At 36.2% G+C, this 25,889-nt stretch overlaps 1 protein-coding gene across 2 annotated transcripts in view; it reads left to right on the top strand.

Moving 5' to 3' along the window:
• PCDH10 (protocadherin 10) overlaps positions 1-25,889 on the top strand; it is a 40,704-nt gene continuing 14,815 nt past the window's right edge. Inside the window, exons 1-4 of one of the 2 annotated variants that reach the window (XM_033857441.2) lie at positions 1-3,458; positions 5,090-5,148; positions 5,708-5,814; positions 13,781-14,086. In XM_033857441.2, coding sequence (XP_033713332.1) covers positions 843-3,458; positions 5,090-5,148; positions 5,708-5,814; positions 13,781-14,086 — 3,088 coding nt within the window. In that variant the 5' untranslated portion in view covers positions 1-842. Of the gene's footprint in view, positions 3,459-5,089; positions 5,149-5,707; positions 5,815-13,780; positions 17,912-25,889 lie in introns of those variants that run through there. The other variant, XM_073804835.1, reaches the window with a different exon arrangement.

The raw sequence follows: 25,889 nt of genomic DNA, 5'->3' as shown, positions 1-25,889 counted from the left end.
GCGGAGCGCTCGGAGCTCAGAAACTGCCAGCCGAGATCGCAGGCTCTGGGGCTGAGGCAGGAGGAGGGAAGGACTGGAAAGAAGAGAGATAGGTTAGAGGGAAGAGGCTTGGGAAGGAAACAGCAAGAAAGAAACTGCTCTTCACACTTCCAGAGAGGCAAACGACGGTGGAGATGAGGACAGAGAGTAAGACTATGAAAGCCAAAAACTACAAATAGAGCGAAAGAGGAAAAAATGCCAAGAAGCACATCCATCCGGAGAAATGAAGAGAATGAAAGTTTTATGCTGCAGAAACGTTCTATGCTTTTTCGGCACAAAATTCTCTCGCCGTTTTTAAGCTCTTCTGCATTTGCCAGCCGTTGACGTTAAGAGGCATGTTCAGCGGTGCCAACAGCATCTCCTCTTCCTCTTCCTCTTCCTCTTCCACCTCATTCTTCTCCTCCCATCAGCAAGAAGACAAACCGAGGACAGTCCTGAAATATCAAAATTTCCTCCTTGGGCTTTGCCAGCACCGCGTTGCGCCAAGACTGTCGGAATAAAGGACGCTGACTATTGTTATTATTTTATTAATTGGTCAGTGGGAAGATTACAGATGAGGAAAGGGGACGCCTGTCACCCTTCCTGCGCTAAGATTGAAAAATTAGGCTGAACTGGGGGAAACCCTAAAATGAGGCAAAAGGAATTAGATTTTTAAGGACAGAAAGCCACAAGACAGCCCCCCCACCCCCCACACACACAGAGCGCACTTTTATTTGAGATTTTTTTTTTTTTTTTTCGTGGTGGCTGGGGAGGCGATTGGGTGGCTGGCTGGCTGCGGGAAGCTGCTTCCTTTCCCTTTGGAGATGATTGTGCTATTATTCTTCGCCTTGCTCTGGATGGTGGAAGGAGTCTTTTCCCAGCTTCACTACACGGTCCAGGAGGAGCAGGAACATGGCACTTTCGTGGGGAATATCGCTGAAGATCTGGGCTTGGACATTACAAAACTTTCGGCTCGCGGGTTTCAAACGGCGCCCAACTCTCGGACCCCTTACTTGGACCTCAACCTGGAGACCGGGGTGCTGTACGTGAACGAGAAGATTGACCGCGAGCAAATCTGCAAGCAGAGCCCCTCCTGCGTCCTGCACCTGGAGGTCTTCCTGGAAAACCCCCTGGAGCTGTTCCGGGTGGAGATCGAGGTGTTGGACATCAATGACAACCCCCCCTCCTTCCCGGAGCCGGACCTGACCGTGGAGATCTCTGAGAGCGCCACGCCGGGCACCCGCTTCCCCTTGGAGAGCGCATTCGACCCAGACGTGGGCACCAATTCCTTGCGCGACTACGAGATCACCCCCAACAGCTACTTCTCCCTGGACGTGCAGACCCAGGGGGATGGCAACCGATTCGCCGAGCTGGTGCTGGAGAAGCCGCTGGACCGAGAGCAGCAAGCGGTGCACCGCTACGTGCTGACCGCGGTGGACGGGGGAGGAGGGGCCGGAGGAGGCGGAGCGGGAGGGGGCCTGCTCCCCCAACAGCAGCGCACCGGCACGGCCCTACTCACCATCCGAGTGCTGGACTCCAACGACAATGTGCCCGCCTTCGACCAACCCGTCTACACTGTGTCCCTCCCAGAGAACTCGCCGCCGGGCACGCTCGTGATCCAGCTTAACGCCACGGACCCAGATGAGGGCCAGAATGGCGAGGTCGTGTATTCCTTCAGCAGCCACATTTCGCCCCGGGCGCGGGAGCTCTTCGGACTCTCTCCTCGCACTGGCCGACTGGAGGTGAGCGGCGAGCTGGACTACGAAGAGAGCCCGGTGTACCAAGTGTACGTACAAGCCAAGGACCTGGGCCCCAACGCCGTGCCCGCGCACTGCAAGGTGATCGTGAGAGTGCTGGATGCTAACGACAACGCGCCGGAGATCAGCTTCAGCACCGTGAAGGAGGCGGTGAGCGAGGGCGCGGCGCCCGGCACGGTGGTGGCCTTGTTCAGCGTGACCGACCGCGACTCAGAGGAGAATGGGCAGGTGCAGTGCGAGCTGCTGGGGGATGTGCCGTTCCGCCTCAAGTCTTCCTTCAAAAACTACTATACCATCGTGACCGAGGCCCCTCTGGACCGAGAGGCGGGGGACTCCTACACCCTGACCGTGGTGGCTCGGGACCAGGGCGAGCCTGCGCTCTCCACCAGCAAGTCGATCCAGGTGCAGGTGTCCGATGTGAACGACAACGCACCGCGATTCAGCCAGCCGGTCTACGACGTGTATGTGACCGAAAACAATGTGCCGGGCGCCTACATCTACGCGGTAAGCGCCACAGACCGTGACGAGGGCGCCAACGCCCAGCTAGCCTACTCTATCCTCGAGTGCCAGATCCAGGGCATGAGCGTCTTCACTTACGTATCCATCAACTCCGAGAACGGCTACTTGTACGCCCTGCGCTCCTTCGACCACGAGCAGCTCAAGGACTTCAGCTTCCAGGTGGAAGCCCGGGACGCCGGCAGCCCCCAGGCGCTGGCTGGCAACGCCACTGTCAACATCCTCATCGTGGATCAGAACGACAACGCCCCTGCCATAGTGGCGCCCCTTCCGGGGCGCAACGGGACTCCGGCGCGCGAGGTGCTGCCCCGCTCGGCGGAGCCCGGTTACCTGCTGACCCGCGTAGCCGCGGTGGACGCGGACGACGGCGAGAACGCCCGGCTCACCTACAGCATTGTGCGGGGTAACGAAATGAACCTCTTCCGCATGGATTGGCGCACCGGGGAGCTCCGCACGGCGCGCCGGGTGCCGGCCAAGCGCGACCCCCAGCGGCCTTACGAGCTGGTGATCGAGGTGCGCGACCACGGGCAACCTCCCCTGTCCTCCACCGCCACCCTGGTGGTGCAGCTGGTGGATGGCGCTGTCGAGCCCCAGGGCGGGGGCGGGGGCGGGGGCGGGGGGTCAGGGGAGCACCAGCGCCCCAGCCGCTCAGGCGGCGGGGAGACCTCGCTGGACCTCACCCTCATCCTCATCATCGCGCTGGGCTCGGTGTCCTTCATCTTCCTGCTGGCCATGATCGTGCTTGCCGTGCGTTGCCAAAAAGAGAAGAAGCTCAACATCTACACGTGTCTGGCCAGCGACTGCTGCCTCTGCTGCTGCTGCTGCAGCGGTGGCGGCTCGACCTGCTGCGGCCGCCAAGCCCGGGCGCGCAAGAAGAAACTCAGCAAGTCGGACATCATGCTGGTGCAAAGCTCCAACGTACCCAGTAACCCGGCCCAAGTGCCGGTGGAGGAGTCCGGGGGCTTTGGCTCCCATCACCACAACCAGAATTACTGCTACCAGGTCTGCCTGACCCCCGAGTCCGCCAAGACCGACCTGATGTTCCTTAAACCCTGCAGCCCTTCGCGGAGTACGGACACTGAGCACAACCCTTGCGGGGCCATCGTCACCGGCTACACAGACCAGCAGCCCGACATCATCTCCAACGGAAGCATTTTGTCCAACGAGGTAAGGCTGAAGCGCCAGGACCACCATCTCTCATCTCCTCCATCCGAAAGCCTCCTCTAGCCCGGCCCTTGTATCTCTGGTGCACTGTGTATTTATTTTTAGGATATTAGCTCACTTGTATCTTTGTGGAGGCAGGAATGGGGAGTCACCTCTCCCACACTTTCGTGTATAACTTAAACTTCGTGTTGTCCCTAATTTTCTGCGCTCCACCCCTCCACGTTTATTTTCATTCCCCTCCTTTGGTGCTTTGCCACCTTGGACCTTCCCTCTTCCCTCTGGCATCTTTCCTTTAAAATCCCAACCCCCCTCTCAGTCTTTTCCCTTCTTAGAAATCTGGGGGTAAAGGGGAAAGTGCGCTGTGGGGAGAGGGAAATGCGGTGGAGGGACCTTCTGGCGCTGGCAAAGGTGGTTTTTTTTTCTCTTTGCATTTGTCCCAGGCGTTAATAAAGTTCATTGTTTTGCTTTGTTTATCGATGCTTTCAGTCGCGTGTAAAAGTAAGCTATAGATTGTTTAACTTTGCACAGTTGTCTAAACTTGAATGCATGTTTTAGTGAATGAGTTATCAGATCCTTGTCGTTTGAACTCGGGTTGCAAAGAAAGCCTTCAGTTCTGCTCTGGACAGCATTTACAGACGCTCTTGAAGCCGAACGCCCACACAGTGTGAATTTGAATGAAGTTGCTTTGGCACAAACCCCTGTAAGCGTAAAACTAACGAAGGCTTAAACAATTGTTGTCTTGAGTATATCTTTTAGCTAATAATTACCTTCTTGCCACCGTTTTGGATAACTCACTGCTGTTGGCTTTCTTCATCCAAGAATTTGGCTTGTCAATTCCGATTTCTTTTTATAAGATGGAGAAGTAGCGAAGTTGAAAGGAGGGAGGGAGGGGGGGAGAACGGAGTTGATTTCTGTAAAAGAAAGTTTGGACCGGAAAAGGCGTGTGGGTGCTGGAGGCGGGGAGGAGAAGGCAAGGGGTGTTTGGAGGGGAAAAAGAATTGGGGCCAGGAGGGAAGGGAGGATTATGAACTCCTTTCTTGGCAGGTTATTTCATTTATTTTGAGTCTTAGATATTATTCATTGACTTTCATGAATATTTGTACAGCTCATTTGTATCTTAAGCACATTTTGAAAATAAACAACAAAATAATTCCATAAAATATCCAAACTTTTTCTTATTGAGCGTGCTGTTTTTCTTGTGTCAACCAGTATATGCACCTAAACACTGTTTTTAGGCCACTGAAACAGAAAGACTGCAGCATATATAACTAGGTTGACCCTATTGGAGACAATAGTTTATGAGCCCCAGCTATGAGGTCATTTGCATTCTCTTCTTAACACACACACACACACACACACACACACACACACACACACACACACACACACACTTAAAATTGGCCTTTTATCTCTGCATTTTTTTTTAACCTTTACTGAAAATCTAGATTGAAGTGTCTCTGCATATCTTCTTGCCTTTACCCAGCAATCACTAGTCTGAGGTTTTAGGACAGCTTAGAAATTCATAAAAATGTACACAATTACTTAAGCTAGAATTAGTTCCTAATTTCAAAAGCAGACTTGTTAGTTAAACCCTTAGCATTCAAATGCTCTTGATTTATTTATTTTTTTTCTAGACTAAACACCAGCGAGCAGAGCTCAGCTATCTAGTTGACAGACCTCGCCGAGTTAACAGGTATGGACTCCTTTTTTTTTTTCCTACCTTGGTGTATGGACAAATTACTACCTACTAAAAGTAGGAATTAGGTATATTATTCAATATCAAAATAGAAAACGATAAAGTATTTCCAATTAGGGCAGGACATAAATACTGATTACGTTAGGTTTCCTAGACAATAAACTTTAAAAATATTGGTGTGTTTCATTTACATATAACCACTAAGTATACTTGACTATTTTGTCAGTTTACACTCCTACACTGCTTCTAATAATCTTCCTAGCTGTCCCAGATATATACATATATATATCTTCTATGAAAATGATATAAACATATGCTTAGTTCCAATCACAGAATAATGGCTAAACTTTACATGCCTTAACGGCTCCAACTAACTGCTAATGCTTAATTTTAGAGAGTTAGGCTTAAGGTTATGAAAACTAGCTTTAAGCAGAAATAAAGCCACCTGAGAGCTCTAGGCATCTGCAGCACCATCAGTGACCATGTGGTGGCAGAAGAATGTTTTCTGTGTTTCTTCACCTTTTTTATTCTAATATTCACATTTTTGTACTTCTAGTTCTGCATTCCAGGAAGCCGACATAGTAAGCTCTAAGGACAGTGGCCATGGAGACAGCGAACAGGGAGATAGTGATCACGATGCCACCAACCGCGGCCAGTCAGCTGGTAAGTGTGATCAAAGGGCAATGCTGACTTTATAGTGTTTTTCAAAAATCAATCCTGAAAGGATGATGTTCTAGGTAATTTTTAGTGTTAGTAAATCTACAGAAGAATGGTGCCATCCTATGTCGACAATTGTATACTCGAAGAGGATTGTAATATTTACTGTTCCTTCAGAGAATGAAAGCTAGAAATTCATTGTGGAATATGTTAGACTATGAAACGTTTCTTTTTTATGTAATGTTCTTTCCTGGAATTATACTGCATACAAAAGCCAGAGATTTCTCGCGTGGTCCAGTCCTCAGTCTTCAGTCAATTACGATATTATTAGACTTGCTTACGGATGAGGTAACTGAAGATGAATGAAATTGGTTGACCTGCACAAGGTCACAAGAGGATGAGTGGATGATTGGGGACCAGAATCCAAATTTCTCCATTTCCAGAGCAATGCATTTTACATGTCAACGAATATTGAATGAGAGAAGGAATGGTGATTAAAATCATGAATAGGTTGAAAGCAGGATTTCCAATCCCGGGTTCTTAGGCTTCAGGACACTAGTTAACATTTGATAATGTGTATTTTCTGAAGCATCCTAGGTTCCCTCATATTTTCATTGGATCCATGTTCAAAAGTTGAACTCTAGGTATATTTGTATGCGGGCTTAATGGTATTCACTGATGGAGGTTGCAATGTGATACGTATTTTTTACTTTGTTTTACTTTATCTTCCTTTACCTTTTCTATATAAATTTACCCTTTAAGTTTTATAGGATCCTGATAACTCTAACTACTAATAATTAAAGAAAACACTTAAAAGAAATAAAATATGTACCTTAAAATAATGAAAACAATTTCACAAGGTTTGGGTTTTCTTTCCACTTAATTTGCATTTCAACTATGAAGGGTGCTTGTTGATTTTTTTTTTTTTTGCTTTTGCTTTTTCAGTTGAGTTTTGTGTTTATCTGACACATAAAGAAAGGCAAAGGCAAGCTAACTTTTATAACTTCTAAGACGCCCATCACTGGACTGTCTCAAGGTCCAACTTCATTCACTTGAGCTTTGAGCTTTATTTTGGTTAGTGATTAAGTGTAGGGTGATAGGGTTCTCATTTTCAAGGTACCATTGATCCTCGAGAGCACCCATTCCTTAACACGCTCCCTGGGCCTCTGAACGGTGCTGACGCAGTGTGCCAAAGGGCAGTATCAGCCCCACGGTCGCCTGGCAGCAGTGGTGGCTGCAAGCCTCTCACTTGGCTTATGTGTGCCGTGTCTGAGGCTGCCTTAGCCTTGGGAAACGCAGGCAGGAGGAGGGGAAAAAAAGACTGCTCAAGGGTCTCTTTATATTGCTGCAAGTCATTAATATGCAGACCTAATGAGACTTGAGAACTGCCAAGAATTCCCGGAGGTCCCTGCCCCTTGCGGGCCTTCACGCTAAGTGAACAGAGCATCTATTTAGTGTCTGGGAACCTGACAACAAACCAGATCTTGCCAGAAGTTTATATTTGAGTACAAAGTCCCTTTCATTTTTGGCCTATATATGACATATGATTTATTGTTATCTTTTAAAAGGTATATGTTTAGAATTGCTCATTCCTATTCCTTTTTCAGAGTTTCTAATTTAATAGTCTGCCTTTTAAAACTTTGGAAACAAAATGCTTAATATTAAAAACAAAAAAAAGAGTATCCACTGCTGCATGGTTCCTTGGGTGCACTTTATTCCTTTCCCACTCCCCCCTACTTTGTTTTTTTAGTTTTTTGGGTTTTTTTCTGTAGCACTCCAACCTCAATGAACATTTCAATTAGTTTAGTCCCCTCAGACATAATGAGCCATAATAACTTAACCGAAAAAAGAGAAATGAATAAACATCTGCAAAAAGTGTTAAATTTGGAACATGGATGGGAATACATTCTTATCAGTGCGCCTTCCCACTAGCTCTTTCATTTCACAGGCGCTCAATGTTGCCATTTCGCTAATGTTTCTTTTAAATTATTTGAGATGTCAAAACATTAAAAGGAAATTTTAAATGCTAGATTGTGTAAGGAAAACATATTTAAAAGCAGGCAGTTTTTCTTATCAAAATGGCAAATTCTTTTTTCTATCTTTAAGTTCTTAAACATGTAAAAGTATTACAGAATTAACAATCTACTTCATTAGCAGTTATAGAGCTGCCACCACATACTGGGCACAATGACAGCTGTTTTAAATTGTAATAACACACTCATATTAAGAAGTAATTATACCTTCGTGTGCTGAATTTAAGTCAGATTTAATATGTCTAATTTTATTGTAAAAATGATTTTGAAGTGTTTACCTTGTAAAGTATGAAACCCTAAATGCAGAGAATTAAGATGTTAATGACTTTTTCCTGTCCATTCTTTGTTGTGTACTATAAACTTTACACCAAGTAGCTACAGTATTTCCAAAAAGTTAAGCCTATTTCAGGTAAATAAGTACATCTGTTTTATTACCTTCTAAAACCAAGTATTGATGGTCTTCCAATTTTGCAATATTTAGAGAATATTCTTCATAGCACATACATTTCCAGGTTTAGAATATGAAAAACTTTTGTGCTAATAAGCAGATCCCACTGAGCTAGGTTATAAAGGGGGAAAGTTAGGCTATCAAGGAAAAACAGCACTGAAAAGAAATAGATTCTGAATTCTTTAGTTTGTACCTCATTTCATATTACATTATATACACTGTTTAGCTTAGTGCTTCACCTGTTTAAACTTCCTAAGTTTTTATTTATTCCCACTTTCTTTTTCTATGTTAACATTAGCTTGTATTTATTTATTTGGATATTCCTTCTATTTATTCTTCTATGAATAGTTTTCCTTTTTGTTCTTTCTCCTCCCTCCCCCCCCTTGCTTTTCTCCTTTCTAAGCCATTTGCAGTCACCAATCTTGTTCATAGAAGGGCTTTAAACACGGAGGCAGCTGCACAGAGAATCACATAAGCTTTTTCAGTTTTCCACTGCACCTGGCTCCATGTGTGAAATTCTTCGGCTTGACCACTGCTCTGTGGCACTTACTTTCTATAGCCTTGTCAAGGTGCTTTCCGTTTTTTTCAGTGCAGTATTGATGTATTGGTTAGATATGGCAGAAGTCCAAGGAGATGTGGTAAACGCTTACATAAACCATCACAAGGGGAGAAACTGATTAATCACAGCTAAAATAGCAAAAAAAAAAAAAAAAAAAAAAAAAAAAAATGAATTTAAAACCAATATATTTTCAATTTTATAATACCATTAGATTAAAAGATAGAACTTTTGTCTAATTTAAATACTGATACAACATTTTTAGTTGTATATTCTTAAACATTTTAATATTATTGGAGGTAGATCTAAGGCAATCTATTTAATTGTGAGAAATTTTTTTCCATTTATTAAATACTTACCATGTACATACTAGGATTAATTATGAATTTATTTTTAATAATTGTGCCTTCTTGAAATATGTATTGAAGAAGAAAATGCTAGTAAGTGATGATTCAGTTAATGTTACTTGTTATATTTACCTGAAAATTTTCAAATTTCCCTTCTTGTAAATTTTTCTTTTAGCTATAAAGGGAACTTAGCTTCTAAATGTGTCAATTTCTTACCTAATTATCATGAGATTTATACATGACACATGGTCAAAACTTGGCTATAAATTTAAAAAATTAAGTGATTCGTATTATTGGTATTTTCATACTAGTAGATAAAAGTATATCATGAAATGCATTAAGCCACTGCACTACTACAATGTCAATAAGAGAATTCTTGTTTTGTCATAAAATACAAATTCCCCTTTCCTGACTCCAATAAGAATTTAGATAATGGCAATTAGTTTCTGGCTTTATAAATAAAGTGAATTCATACCATTGCCTGAATAAGCAAAAACTTTCTGTTAAGGTTTCTGGTGAAAATGTGAGCTACAACTTGATAATGAGGAGACATTTACAATTGGAAAAAATATAAGACCAATGTTAAGAGAAAACAGAGAAAAATATAAACATTTTGAAAGATAAGTAAGGAGAAAATTTTGATGTGCATGTTCTGATTTTTTTCCTGGGTGAATTATGTTGTTAAATCTCTGCTCTCAAATCAAATTTTCCTAAAACTTATAGCAATTTTTACGGTTAGAGTTGATATCTGTAATTTCTCCAGTGTTAAATAATTAAAGGAAGACTTGAAATTTCCTCCAAAACTTGAGTGTTGATTTTTTAAATTATTTATCATATTTTGGAAAAAAACCCCACATATTTTCTGAAGGCTTGGTACGTGAGAGAGAAATGAGCATGTAATTTTATAGTATTACATTCATCAGAAAACAGCACAAATTGAATACAGATACCTTTTTGGAATCAGTTTGTTCTCAGTGGTAATATCACTGCCTCTGACTGTAAGGGATCAAGTTACTTGCTAGTTAAAAAAGATGTATTTTAAAATTTGTCTGAATATATCTTTGCATAACAGGCAGTCTATCACTTCAGCTGTCATGCCTTGCAGAACAGACATTTCTGAGAAGTGGAAAAAAATAAATAAATAGGATAAGAAATTGTAAATAAAATATGTATGTTGAAATGCTTCTTAGGAATTACCAGAACTTCAAACTCAGGCTTGGCCTGTATTTGTCTGCTATACAAATCCCACAGGTTCTAAAGTAAGGGCATTTGAACAAGAAGAAAAAAAAAAAAGAAGTTAAACTTATTTTCTCTTGGGACTTCAGTTTGAGCTGTTAAAATATTCCGAAAGCAATGTGAAAGGTATGCATTTTTAAATGTCCCATGTACTGAAATAACTGACATTCCTGTCCTTTGTGCAGTCATTTACCACCACAAAACTTGAATATACCTCTGCTTATCTGGTCATTAAAATAATATATTTAGGCTTCCCTGGTGGCACAGTGGTTGAGAGTCCGCCTGCCGATGCAGGGGACATGGGTTCGTGCCCTGGTCCAGGAGGATCCCACATGCCGCTGAGCGGCTGGGCCCGTGAGCCACGGCCGCTAAGCCTGTGCGTCCAGAGCCTGTGCTCCGCAACAGGAGAGGCCACAACAGTGAGAGGCACGCATACCGCAAAAAAAATATATATATATATTTATTTATTTATTTAATGGGATTAGTGATATATGAAAAAAGATAAAATAATTTAAAAATAATTTTAGTCAATGGCTCCCTAAGGTGAGGACCAGTAAATGGGCAAGATGTATTTGGTTCTCAAACTATATATCTAAGACAAATGAAAAAAAACATTTTCACTGAATGTTTCTAAAACTCATTTGAAATTGATTGATATACTATTTATATGATTTTAAAAAATTGTTTCTGTGCCTGATATTTTCCTCATGAGAAATTAGTGTACTTGTTTTATCAGTAAAACTGGTGAAACATCTACAGGCAGAATGTGTGCCATATTCCCTTTCCTTCTAGTTATATAAAGCTGTGTTATCACTATGGGGACCCCACTTCAAAAGGAGTGCTCATAAATTTATTAAGAACATTATTTACAAGTGTTCCCCTTTCAGGCAAGTAACAGTGTTCTTCCAACAGAAAACTTTATCATATTCCTCACTTTTCTTGTTATGCACATGATATGTTTTGTTTTACAGGTTCTCAATTCATGAGAACTTTACTTCATCATCTAAGGGAATTTTAACTAGCCTCTAATAAGTCAAAGAGGCAGAAAAACATATACTTCGAGAGAAGAAAATGGGCACAACTGAATATAAACTACCCATAAAAACAAATTCTACTAAAAGTACCCTCTAACATAGGCAAACATCTTAATGATAATGTTGAGAGACTAGATTATTAAAATTTTTCTCTGTGATTATCATTTTCAAAATTATAAGAATACTTGGGTACAGTGCTCAAACAGATGTGAAAGATTGTTAATGGTCTCATGAGAAATATTTGAAAGGGTTTGATCAGTTATGTGATGAAAAACTGTATTAACATCAAATTTTACATTAGTACCCATCTTTATCAGGATCCAATAAAACAATTCTGTCTTAAAATTTGAATTTTTTTCCATCAACTTCAAATTTAATGACATGAATTTATTTTTAAAATATATAATTGCTCATAATTTACTATTAATGGTAGTTCCACCTATCAAAAAGGCCTTTTATTCCTTATCACACTATAAATAGGGAGCATTTAGAGTACAGTGCCTCAAAAAGAGATGTCTCTGGTTCTCTAACTTCTACCTAGCTCGTATGTCAGTGTGCATCAGGGATATTCTCCTTCCCTTTCTCTCTTTTTTTTTTAAATACCTATCTCCTTACGGGCATAGGATAACTGAACTTCCCTGGTGTCTACAGAAAAATTGACATGTTTTACATGCTGTTCTTAGTCTGATTCCTTATCTTGGCTTCAGCTCATGTTTACGTTCCTCAACAGTTCACTGATCAGTAATTTACTTCCAGGCTTATGCATCAATTATCAATGGAATGTTAGACTTGAAGTCAGACTTAGCATTATACATAGTTTAATTTAAAATAAAAAAGTCATTATAAAGTGAGATTAATATATGATAAGAAGCTTGGTGTTATTTCTTAAAACATAATACATGTAATTAGCTGTTCTTAACTCCAAAATACTTGAGGATAATCTGGAGGGTTAATAATTGTGAAAAATTGATTTCTTTTTATGATATAGAGAGATGTTAAAATATATACACAAAAAAGTAAATTAGTACTAGTAGAATACCGTTAGGAATTTGCAAACTAAAACTTGTTCAAGAGCTCAAATCACTCATAACATTTAAAGAAAAAAATCAAGTGTGTTCATGACATAAATATTACTCTGTTGGTCAAAAAAATAATCCCTAGTTTTTCCACACCAGGCATTTCATGCATTTGAGAGTTTCTGACGTACGGACTAATCACACTTTGGTTATTTCAAATTGATCCTGTTTTTAAACATATTTAATAAATGCGTTGCTCTGTTTAGAAACATGTTAAAATGTGATTTTGTTTATGTACTTATTTTTTCACCTACTGCTAGTTATCAAAATGAATAACAAATGGTATTCTATAGTGCCCCCAAATTGTTATGTTTTCTTAAGAAAGTGAGTGAGATTTCTTGATAAATAACGTGTTTAATATTCTTGTCAATCTATGGGAGACAATGAAACTTGAAGATGTCGTTTGAAATCTTGGTATTCTATCTAGGATTAGTAAGCAAACAGCTCTGTGTTGTCTAGGACAAGTGTTTTCCAATATAGAACAAGTAATAAAGTATTTGTCAATAGCGTCTGCAGCTGACTCACATTGCACTTGTTACCTTGGTTTCACTAATTACAGTCATTTGTTCTGGGCTTGTCTAAGGTGGTAAATGATAAGTGGTTTGTAGTAATATGGACTACGAGAGTGTCACTGAAAAATAACTTTTAGGAAGTCATTTTCTAGGAACCTAAGAAAGCATGCTCTTGGCCGGTCACGTAATCTTATTTTATTCTTGTTATTTACTGATGTATCAGTATGTATGCCATGTTTCTGTTGAATTTCACTTTTTATTTCATGTCCAGATTTTATAATCTAAATGTCATCACTAGTACTTCCCATATTTCTTCCCTTTTTGTCTCTAAGAAAAAAAATATCAGATGACTTAACATCATTAGAGATTATGGATAACGAAGGTTTTCCACTTCGGTTTTTTCTCTGTTATGAACTTCACGACAGATTTTTTAAAATATTCATTCTCACTATTTTCTAGTTATTTAAATAATTTAGAGCCAACATTTCCCCCCCCGCCCCGATATCCTGAGTAGTTTAGAAACATCTATCTCAGAGGCCTCTTTGCCAAGAGTCTTACCCTTTATAAAATAATGTAAAGCGATTTTTGGCTCCTGTCAGGTTAAAACAAGAAAAATTTGTCAAGATACCTTCACCCATTGCTCTTTATGCTGCCTGCAACTTTTCACTTCTAAGTAGCTGGTCATGTTGGTGAAGGCTCCCTCCATAGCTTCTGTGTTTTCTGCTCGCAGGTATGGATCTCTTCTCCAACTGCACCGAGGAATGTAAAGCCCTGGGCCACTCAGATCGGTGCTGGATGCCTTCATTTGTCCCTTCTGATGGACGCCAGGCTGCTGATTATCGTAGCAATCTGCATGTTCCTGGCATGGACTCTGTTCCAGACACTGAAGTGTTTGAAACTCCAGAAGCCCAGCCTGGGTCGGAGAGGTCCTTCTCCACCTTCGGCAAAGAGAAGGCCCTTCACAGCACCCTGGAGAGGAAAGAGCTGGATGGACTGCTGTCTAATACACGAGCGCCTTACAAACCACCATATTTGAGTAAGTATTCCGTAAAAGGCTGTAGCAAAGTATTCCCTTTCAGGAAATAAAGTTCAACATGCCATTCTTCTTAGTAAAAATAGAGTTCAGGTTGTTTTCAGAAACAAGGATAAAAGTGACTCTTGGATGCAGACAGCACTTTACAATCGAAAAATGGATATACTTAACAAGAAGACAAATTCCTGGGTTAGGACATGGTGGTTGGCTACAATCAAGGATAACTTTTGATGTTGTTGAAAACATTTTTCAAATGATCTTCCTATTTCCTTTGAATACTGCTCACCTGCTGACTTGATTTCCATGTGTTTTGAAGGGCTTAAGGTGGAAAAACATCTCTTCACAGTTAAGTCACTGAGAGATCTCGTTTTCTTATTGCTTACCAGCATTATCACTTAATCATCCTTTTCCCACAATGACATTAAACACAGGCTAAATTCAGAAATCATTGCAGCCATCAGTTTGATCATTCTACGTGATTTAGTAATATGTTGGCATGGATACACGTTGCTTATCCGAATCAGAGGAACTACACGATGAAAGCATATCAACACAGCAATATTATTCATTTATTTAAAATAGTAGCTTCTTCTAACATTGAGACATTGATAATTGTAGTCAGCTCTTTCGATATTGGGACCATAGTCTTGAAGTGGATAACTTTATACAACCACTCTGAAAAACAACAATGCTTTGAGATTCTTTAGCATATATTTATTAAAGTAGCCTAAAAATCAAATTTTAATAAATAAGGACTATGATTCAGTCTTTGCCCCTCAAACTAAATTCTGGATTTAAAATTTTATTCATTCTTTCTGGATTTAAAGTTTTACTTATTATCAAAAACCAAGCTTTTCCAAATTTTACACAATATATTCTCAGTAGTGTTTCCCTTAAAGTAATAATATACATTATAGAAGTACATTATCAATAATTTCAAGGTAAAAATTCAAAGGGCATATGATTCAGAGTAATTCAAATTTGTATTTCTAAACAAATACAAATATTTCCTGTTAGCATATATTAACTGGTAAATCTACATCAAATATAGTGAAAAATCAGTTCAACCTCTAACTCTTAGTGAGTACCAACCTTGAGGAAATTTCACTTACATTACAGAACTGAAATTTTGAACATCTACAAATGTCTTTTCTCTACTGACTAGTTTTTCTGTTTAATTTTAAGAATCATGGTAACAATTTTTGTTGATAAAAATATTAATGCTACATATATTTTAACGCAAATTTCTCTACGTTTTAATAATCTAGTATTTCATTTAGATCCCTGATTTCAGGGATTATAAAATGTGTTATCAGATATATGTGCTGCTAGAAATCAAAGAACGCATCTATTATTTTACCAAGAAAATTAAGATTTGTTTGCATATTATTCCCGATGTGTATTATAATTAATTAATTTTGAATAACAATTTCCGTCTTCTGTTTTAGCCAGCTCAGCTCATACTGCTCAAAATTTAGGGTTTGGGATAAAGTGTGGACGGGATGAAAAAGAAGCAGAAAAATAGCATTTTGTTGTTTTTACTTATACTCTCCTCAGTTCTTCATATAACTTTAATCATGTCTGAATTTTTTTTTAACTTCTAGTGTTTAATGTCATCTTAGTCTCACACAGTTATCTTTAAAATTACTTCCTAGCTCTGATTTAATAGGCATAGTCAATTTTATGGTTAATCTAACTGTATAAGCTAAACCAAAACCCTCCATTCCTGACAATTTTGCCCCCCAAATTCACATGGTGGTAGTTGTTAATACGTGTATCATTTATCATCAGGAATGGAAATATTCTCATCTTCTAAATTGAAAAGCACGTCCCTTATGTAATTAAAGAAGCTAAAAATTAGCACTAATTACCTTTATTTAAAATCAGAATGTTTAAATAATTATTGAGGAAGCAGTTTTTCTTTTGCTAAACATGTATTTTGTTTTTTAATGAACATAATGAACATTTTGATGTTAAGAAAAGTAACTGTATATTTAGTTATTTTTGTAAAGCCCTAACAAAAGCCTAATCAGGCTACCACTGTCATTTATAAAATGATGACAGGGAAATGGTGATACGCTTAATAATACAAATGAGATCATTGTCTACACCCAAGAACTTTCCATTTCTACACCTCTGATTGCTAAAGTTAAACTTAAAAATTGTAAGAAAACAACTTTTACACAAAAGTGCATGTATGCACATTAAAAACAATGTACTTTGTGTTTCTAAAAAAATACCTATATACAATTATATTTCTTCTTTTTTTAATGTATAAGAAAAGATCCATGAAGACTATACATAATGCATTTAATGAAATGGAACTTATTTTTTTAATCAGGAGAAATTTTCAGCATATCTCTTAAACCTTGTCTCATTAGTCATGAGCTCTTTACAAGCATGCCTCCTCTTATTTTTGTCATAATGTTGTATATTGCTAATACTCTGATAAGGACCAAAGGGATACACTGAAAGATGGAGGAAATAAATTTAAACATGGTCATATTGTCAAAATATAGTGTTTAGATTTATCTTAAAATGTTAATAAATTTTAGCTTAGCTTTAATTTTTATTAAAGCAATAAAAAATATGAAAATACTTTGTCTTAATAAAAATCAATAATTGTTTTCAACACTTATTAAAATGAAATAAAAATATTCTCTGGAGTTTAAAACTAGTTATATTTTTCATACAGGATTCAAGAATTTCTTTAAAATTACTGACATGTTATTTAAAATTGCTGAGTCTTTCAACTGACACAGTAAGTTTTACATAAAACATCTAGATAGTCTGAAAAAATAAAGATCATAAAAATAATTCAAGTTCAAGAATATAACTGGTAAAAGTTATAGCATTAATGTAATTTAGAAAAGCCCAAAAGTTAAAACAACATGTTTAATATTATTTTTGTAATCATTCTTGCTTATGATTTTGGTTTCACATTTTGAACATTATCTCTTCAGATTATTTTTGTCTGGAAACAAGCATATCTTTCAGTTTAAATCCGCCTAAACAATACAGTACTAAAGGTATGAGGATTTGTTATTTGGAAACCTGTTGATTTCTTGTCAAAAACTTAGTCATTCCCTAAGAATTGAAAACAATCATAAGATAAATGGCCAATGAAATTTCATCTAAAATGTATGTGTGAAATCTTTCTTTCATTTGTTTAAAAGGTCATACAATAATAAATTATATTGAATAAAGTGAAAAAAACCTACATGGACATCATGATTTTTAAATCCTAAATCCATGAAATTTTCTACAATCATAGGACTGTAGGAAACCATTTATTGAAAAGTGTTACAATTGATTCTGCTTTCATAGCATACAACATTTAGACTAGTCCAGGTGTGTCAAAAAAGCAGCTGTCTCCTGACCTAACTTTGTTTTTGCCTACTTTTGAGCCCTTTTGAAATTTCAACCCAACTCATACATATCATAACGTAAGAAAAGATGTCAGAACTTTGAAACATTGCATTTAAAATGCTGCTGACACTTTGACTTCTTTTCAGTAACCCTCATTTTAGGAACATTCTTTTTGGCATCTATATTATTTCTACCTAACACTTCAAGTTTTTACTTTTTTGAAGTCGTAGAGTGTGTTTTGTTGAGTCACACGTCTTCCAATTCCTTCATTATCTTAGTCGGCCCTCTAAGTTTTCATAATTTGTTGAAGTCAAACGAATTATGAAATATATATAGGAGCATATACAGTATTCAAAATAAAATGACTTTTCTTACTGGTACAGATTACCCTCATACTTATGTACCCCTGTGTAGTGTTTTCTCTGGAATTCGTATATTCCTCTAATGTCATAAGCATAGCATCACTTTATCAAATATTAAATTCCACAGAAAGTATTTTTATAGGTGGCCTTTTGACATTTTTGTCTGTTAGGTCCATATGTTACTAAATGAATGGACGTCTTTTTCAGTAATTTTTCCTTTTTAATAGATATGTTTGTTTCTGTTCACTTTTTCTCCAAGTTGTGCTACTTTTTTTTTTAATAATATCCTATTTCTGAGATTTTTGTTCTCTCACTTGTCTTTATAAGAATACCTCTAGATTTGTGAGTCTAACTAATTTTCTTACTTTTTTAGTTTATCTCTTTGTGACAAATCTCTGGTTTTTGAATCACACCAGTATTTCTATTTTTCCATTAAATTCTTTTATTCTGTAATTATGAATTAATCTCTCGTAATCAAAATAGTTTACTCACATCAACTCTGTGAGCAAGAAACAAATGACAACTCAGGATCAGAAAAAACCTGATCCCAGTTCATATTCTCCATATATCTACTGTTAGAATTAAATGTTCACTGAATTTTACAATATTTCACTTCTTTGAAAAATGGTAATCTATTCACAATTTATGGGATTACTCCAGTTAAATGGTGCAGCAGCTGACTGGAACCTTTGTATACTCTAGATAAATGAGATATCATAAGACTATCTTGTTTCTTCTCCTTTAGTTGTTGAGCAATGGTCTGCCTCAACTAATAGGATTTAAATGAAAGCTATAAAAATCTTTCTGAGGTGCAGATATGAAACAGAACTGTTCATTTTACATCTATACATCTGGCAATTTCTGTAGGCAATTTGTGTTTTACTTATTCAGACAGCAGTGCTTCTCTGTGACTTATCACATATCATTTAAAATGTGTGCCTTTGGGTGCATTGAAACTAGTTAATATCCAATATTCCCTTGGCATATTTAGACTCATTACCCAGCCATGCATATTATAAACGCAAAATAATTATGTGATAGAAAATGAATTAATGGACGAATGAGTGTTTTTAAAGCACCCAAACTTTCTTTAATACTGTCATCATACTTTACTTTACACACACATCTACACACAGCTTTTGATATCTCTAGGCAAACTCTCTTCTTTTCTTCCAATTAAAAAAACATGTTTTAAATTAGTTGTATTTCTCTCTAGATAGTACCTACAAGATTTTATGAGGGAAGATAGATATTGAACTCATTCAAAATATTGAAATACACCTAACCAAGATGTTTTGTGAAATATGATGGTGTTTTTCAGTACTTTAAGATTTTAAACTTCTTTTGATTTATTCAAGGGTCTTACCTCATATTCTAAGGGGGAATTAAATTTTTTTTTAATTTCTTAACACTCTTAGAATATTAATTGCCCCCCTTTCTTACCAGGTCTGTAAAACAATCTTTTACATGTTTTATTTACTAATAAAGCTTTCATACTTCAGCTCTCATCCTTCACATTTTTATAAAGCTAATGTATATACATATATACATTTTCTTCATTATGGTCACTTATATTTCTTATTTAGTTCCCAGGTAGGAGTTATTTATTTACATGTTATTAATTACATTTTTGAGTTCATGGATACATGGTTAAAACATTTAAGGTCATATAGAGAAGACAATTGGTTAAAGTAATTTATATCTTTTTCAGTGTTTTACACTGCTTAGTAAATGATTCTTCATCTACATAAAGCAGTTTATTTTGTGCACACTTTGCATTTTATTGAATCAACATTTAGCACATTAATATATTTATATACCTCATTTTATATTACAGACCATTTTCATTCTCTTTCTTATTTTGCACATTGGAAGTAAATCCATATAAGCATTTGTGCATCATGTGAGCCTAACAAAGGAAGATTATCAATTAAAATATAAATAGAATTATTCAGTGAAAAGGAATATCTACTTGGGAATTTTTCCTGCCTCATCATACTGAAGATTTTGGGTCAAAATTTAAATGCATCAAATTATAAAGATATTGTAAATAAGTCTGGAATATACAAATGCAATTGCTTATAAATATTATTAAACATTGTTCAATACTCAACGTGCCAGACTTTTTTTGAGTGAGTCTGAGTCTTCTGAAATCCTTTTAATAGGAATTAGTATCATTTAGACAATATAGCTTGGAAACTGTTTTGGACTATAAGGTTCATTGTTCAAGATTAAATAATACTACTGAATCAGGACTAAACTCAGCATAATGTGAGTCCATTTAATGTTTCCTAAATTATAATAAAAATCTTGGAAGTTTTATATCTAGGTCTAATAAGACTCCCTAATTACTGTGTTAGTGATTTCTAATTAACTACATCAGTTTAGGTGGGGACAGTATAGAAGATTTGAAAGATTGAACCCCAAAATATAATTACATACAAAAGGACATGGATAAAAACAAATTGTAAGCTGGAAAATTTACAGATAAAAATCAGGATTTTATTTCTGATTTTTTAATTGATATAGTATATGACATTATACATTATGTCTAGGCACTTAACCATATTCTTTTTCCTAGAGATTCATTTCTTTTAACTGTAGGGATTGAAAAGATTATATGTGAAATTTATTTCAATAAAATTTTTATAACCTGTCCTCTTAAGTGTTGTCTAAATTATCAAAGAGTTTTTAAATCATTGAGTTCAACAAGTGATTATAAATATATTTTCTGTGTTCTATTTTAATGATTCTGTTGTATGGATAGAGTTGTGCATATTTGCAACCCATAGAGAAGCATTATGTTTTTAATTTAGTTTAATTTTTAATTATATCTATCAATTACCAGAGAAAGAACAGACAGAGATTATGCTTAACATAAGAGTAAATTTATTTAACTAACGGCTATTTCATTATCGGAAGCTGTTAACATGATAATATGGTGCTTTTTGAGAAACAGATAAGTGATACAATCAATTTTGGTTGTTCCTTTATTTTTTGGGGTCCTGGTTGTACTTTTTGAGGATGAGTTCATATTGCATAATATAACAAAATTAACCATGACACTGTAGAGGAAATAGATCTCTGTATTATGAGGAAGACATTATTTTTACTGCTTGTAAAAATGTTGTAATCAGTAGGGCTTTTTTTTCTCTTTTAATGTTGGTGTTAGCTGGAATCCTACACAAGATTCTAATATTACTTGTGTTGGATATTTAATTGTATATTTTACACAAACTGGAAAATTGACATTAGTTTGTCATCAAGTGTTCCAAGGTTCATATTTATGCCAATAACTATGTTTCAGCTGAAAATTGGATAATTACTACGTTATTCCATAAAAAGCATATCTGTAAATGTTTTTGTCAAAATAAGTGTTTGGAAAAATATAAAAGTCCTAAGCCGAGAAGTAATACGTAAATAAAATCAATATCAAACATATATTTCCTGGGTTAAATTTTGAATCACCCTGGATAAAGAAATAGCCAGGGCAGAAAGCTTCTCTCATACCTAACTAAACATCACTGGGCTTTGTCTCAAAGGGCAACATATTGGTAAAAAGTTCTGAGTCAAAAATGGCAACAGTAGATAAAGTAAATGTAATAAGTTGTCTTGATGATGTACACCTGATGGTGTGTTTAAAATATAATACTTCACATGTAGGTTTAATCAAAATGGTGGTAGGAGTAATAGGTCCATAGATAGGAGAGTTAAAATTATAGTTTGACAGTTGCTATCATTTTATTCTTAAAAAAATATATAGAAAACCTTGAAACTGACCTGTAAAATTAGTATAAAATAATTGTACCTTTTTCTTTCACTATTAATAAATCTGATGCCAGAACCAATCCCCTTGCTAGTCACTAGTAGTGTGGTTTTAAGGTTTACTTGCCATATAATTATTCATCAGATGATTACATTGGAGGTCATGAAATCTAGATCTGTTTTGGTGAATATATATTGATTCTTGAATTACCTCAATCTTTTTGGTAAGAACAATGGGAATAGGGAATGATGTTATGTACAGCACATACATTCTACTAAGTTATATTTTTAAACATTTTTTAAATGAGGGATAATTTCAAGCTTATTCAAAAAAGAGAATAGTTTACTAAACTCTCCACTTAAACAATTATCAATTCTTGACAAATTTGTTTCATCCAAAACCTAATACACTTCCTCTTCTTTCATATTTTTAAAGCAAACCCAGAAACCCTACTGTTTAATTCATTAATATTTCAGCATATTTATTAAAGATAAAGTTGAACATAACCACAGGAATAATATTCCTCCTAAAAAAATTTTCTTGCTATCGTTGATTGGCTGTTGTTCAAATTTCCATAATTTTCTCATAACTATTATTTACATTTACAATTAATTTGATTCATGATTAAAATAAGGTTTGTTGATAGCAACGCACTTTTATTTTAAAACTTTTGATTAATGTACAGTATGCATATAGACAAGTACAAAAATCACAAACGTATAACTCAAGAAATTTTCACAAAAGGAGCACACCTGTGTAATCAGTGACCACACTAACTGGGTACTGTGTCCAGTAGCCAAAACATTACTAGTATCTCAAAAAGTTCACCATTCTGTTCCCTTTCAGTTACTACCACCCAAAGTGTTACCACTGTCCTGGGCTCTAACCAAAGATTAATTTTTCTGGTTTTTAAAATTTATATAGTTTGAATAAATGAACTAATGCAATATATTTGAGTTTAACTAAAATGTAATAGCTGGTTAGTCTCTCTGATAGTATAGGGAAAGCAAATATCATAGCTAAAACATATCACTGTGTAAGCTTAAAAAGATAATTTAGTTAGGATGTTTCTCCTTGGATATGATTTCTGTTACTATCTTTGGAGTTCTTATCATGTCTAGTATTTCAGAAATGCTTGATACTTGTCATTATATCTTCTCTTTGATTGAAACATAATCTTCTGTTAACTTAGTGGTGTTTTACAGAAACAAATACTTAAATATGTTGATTTGAATACCAGATTATAACAAAAGAGTAGAAAAATTGAAATGCGTCTATTTCGCATTTCTTTGAGCCTAGATTAGAGGATTGTGGCAAACTGGAGACTATGGTGCTTAAAGGCGACTCTGAATAAAGAGATTAACATTGTGGAAAATAACCTATCTGAAGAGACTCTAAAGGATTGAGGGACTGTGAATTAAGAAGAAAAGGGGAGAGGTGACCAAACAAATGTTAAGTGTTTAAACAAATATTTCACAGATAAATATTCTGACCTTGACATTGGTATTTGCTCCTAAGAGAAATGGAAGCACATTACCTAGAAAGCTTTACAAACTACAAACGTATGCATACGCCAACTGTAATTTGGCGGAATAGCACTTTCTAGCCCTGTGATGTATTCCCACAGAATGCTTTTCTAATACTGGGTCTGGTTTAAAGGAGTGAAGGATGGGGCTCAGTTTTACTAGGGGAAAAGGAAAGGCAATTGAGAAAGCTTGGATTTTTATATATTTCCTTTCCTTCCTGTTTCTACACAGATGACTTCTTATCTTTCATATTTTGGAATTTGGGGAAGGAAACATTTGGCTTCCTAAATCCTTTTTTTCCCTCTCACACACTGAATTGCAATGGATGATTAAATGTCTAGGAACAGAAATTTAAAAATCCTAGTTTTAGAAGGAAATTTGGGAAAATATATATAGTGCAAAAGCTGAGTATGAAAAAGTCTAGTATATTTTATATATGCAATAAGTACCATAGAGTATGTCTATTAAAAGTATGCATTACAACTTAAAGATTTAAGACTTCATATTATATATAATAATTTATAAAAGATTTTATATAGATTTTAATATCTATATGAAGATATTTTAAATATTTTAAATATATTCATCAAATATTGAATCTTCTCTTTATTGAGTTGGCTTATTTCTCTTATAATAAGAATTTTCCATTTTGGTATCATATTATCCTCTGCTGAATTTTAAGGAAAATCCTTGGTGTCATTTACTGTGGAATGACTTACAAATAAAAATGTAGCAGCTATCATTAGTGACTCAGGGTCAAGTGGCCTACTTTCCTTAAACCTAGTGATGATACGTGCTTTCTTAATTATTTTGGAGGATATAGCAAATAGGCTACATATGATCATTGTATCTTGGATTGATATTTTGGAGAGTAAATTAAAATGTAGCATTAGCTTGGTAAGGGTGGAGGCATGAATAAATCATGCACTTAAGAAAGGGAAAATAGTCAAATGGGGGAATGGTGTTAGATAAACATTAATGCTTGATTTAAGAACAGTAGTAGCTACTACTGAGTGCCTATTTTATAGGCATGAGAAGATGAAATGACACACTACAATTTCATAAATATACAACCAGTGTTACAAAGTGATAGTTCTTCTCATCAATTAAGGGTCATGAAATAAGCTCTATGAATTTCAGATTATAGTAAATAATTTTAGAAATGTTTGAGAATATTTTATGATTATATAAATATACTCAATTTTATATAGGCAAAGGGGTTTTTGGTAGTAGACAATGTAGAAATGCCTTTTATTGATAAACTGGAGTGAATTTTAACTCCTTTGAAGTTGAATTAAAACTAAGGATTTGAGAAATCTATATTTTTAAATTATATTATGAAACGGTGGGAAGATAATTATTTCTCAAATTATAACAACAAAATATTGACTCTATTGAAATGTGACTGGGAAAGGTTTTTTTTTTTTTTTTTTTTAATGCAGGCTTACTTTAGAATTGTTTTTAGGCAAATACTTGACATTGAATAATTTTATTTTCGTCTCTCAGACTTAAAATTGACCTTGAAATCTAGAAACATAATCCTTAAGAACTTAAATTGCTTGCCTTGTAGGAATTCTTCATAGGAACTGTGATTTCTTAATGCTTATAAAAGGTGTGCTAAAATATCCAATATGGGGGAATATTACCTTTGCTTTAAATAAAAGCATTTAACATAATTTACAAAGGGTATATTATATTGTTTTGAAATTAGTTTTAAATCTATGTCTTTTAAAAAATCTATTAAAGTTTTCACATTTCAACTACTTTCTAATTCTGAGGGGTAGATATCAATAGGTCCTATTGTTTATAATACTATTCTTTATTGTAAAGTAGTGCTATGGTAGTTTGAAACTGTAAAAACGTTTTTAACCAGCTGTTTTAAACTGACCTTCCCAAGCTACTGACAAAAACAGTGTGACCCACATTCAAGAAAACTTATTATTGAAGACATACTATATTGTAGGCATGGTGGCCTTCAGTTTTGTTTGCCGTAGATCTAGATTATGTAAATGTTCTCAAGGCCAGCCATATAGGAAAATGATTCTTATCACAGACTGATGTGAAAATAGGATCAATATCTTAATTTAAAATACAGATGTAATAACAATCAACTGAAATACACCTGGAGATATCCAGGGGAAAAATAGAAATACTATGAGAACTCTGGTTGAGAAGGTGTAAAGGACATCAGATCAACTTCATTACTAGTGATCAAAGCCTCAGGCATCCTCATCCTATAAGGATACTATACCTCCTGCACAGATCAAATCAACTCGGATCAAGTCATCTCAGTGTCATCTGCTCTGGGCCGTGCTAGAAACATGCAAAAGCATTTTCAATTATTGATATCTCTCCACTCCATACCTCATAATACCTCATACAAACTTCCTTTGAAGTGGTTTTGAAAAAAATGAAGAAACCAACCTCGGACATATTACAATACCAGTGAAAAGTTTTCCTCTTCCTTTACGATGTATGTGGAGTACCACCTGCTCACCTACGTGGATTGTGGTGTCCTTAGTAAATATTTAAAAAAGACTCTAGTCATTATTTTCAGGATAGGTTTTCCTAAGCATCACTAATTTTATTCATTTTGACTTTACGATAGCTTGGAACATTTAATTTCACAAGACATCGTTTTCTGATTTTGTTCTCAAAGTATGCATGTACTTCCTTTGGACACATAGCCTGCTGCAGAATTACAAGAGTGGGTCTCTATACTGGTCCTCACATCAGAGAAGTTATGTGTAGTTAAGCGCTCCAGTTATAGAGCCAATCTGCCA

The sequence above is a fragment of the Tursiops truncatus genome, chromosome 5 (genome assembly GCF_011762595.2).
Source record: "Tursiops truncatus isolate mTurTru1 chromosome 5, mTurTru1.mat.Y, whole genome shotgun sequence".
NCBI classification, from domain to species: domain Eukaryota; kingdom Metazoa; phylum Chordata; class Mammalia; order Artiodactyla; family Delphinidae; genus Tursiops; species Tursiops truncatus.
This window is presented reverse-complemented; position numbering and strand designations above follow the sequence as displayed.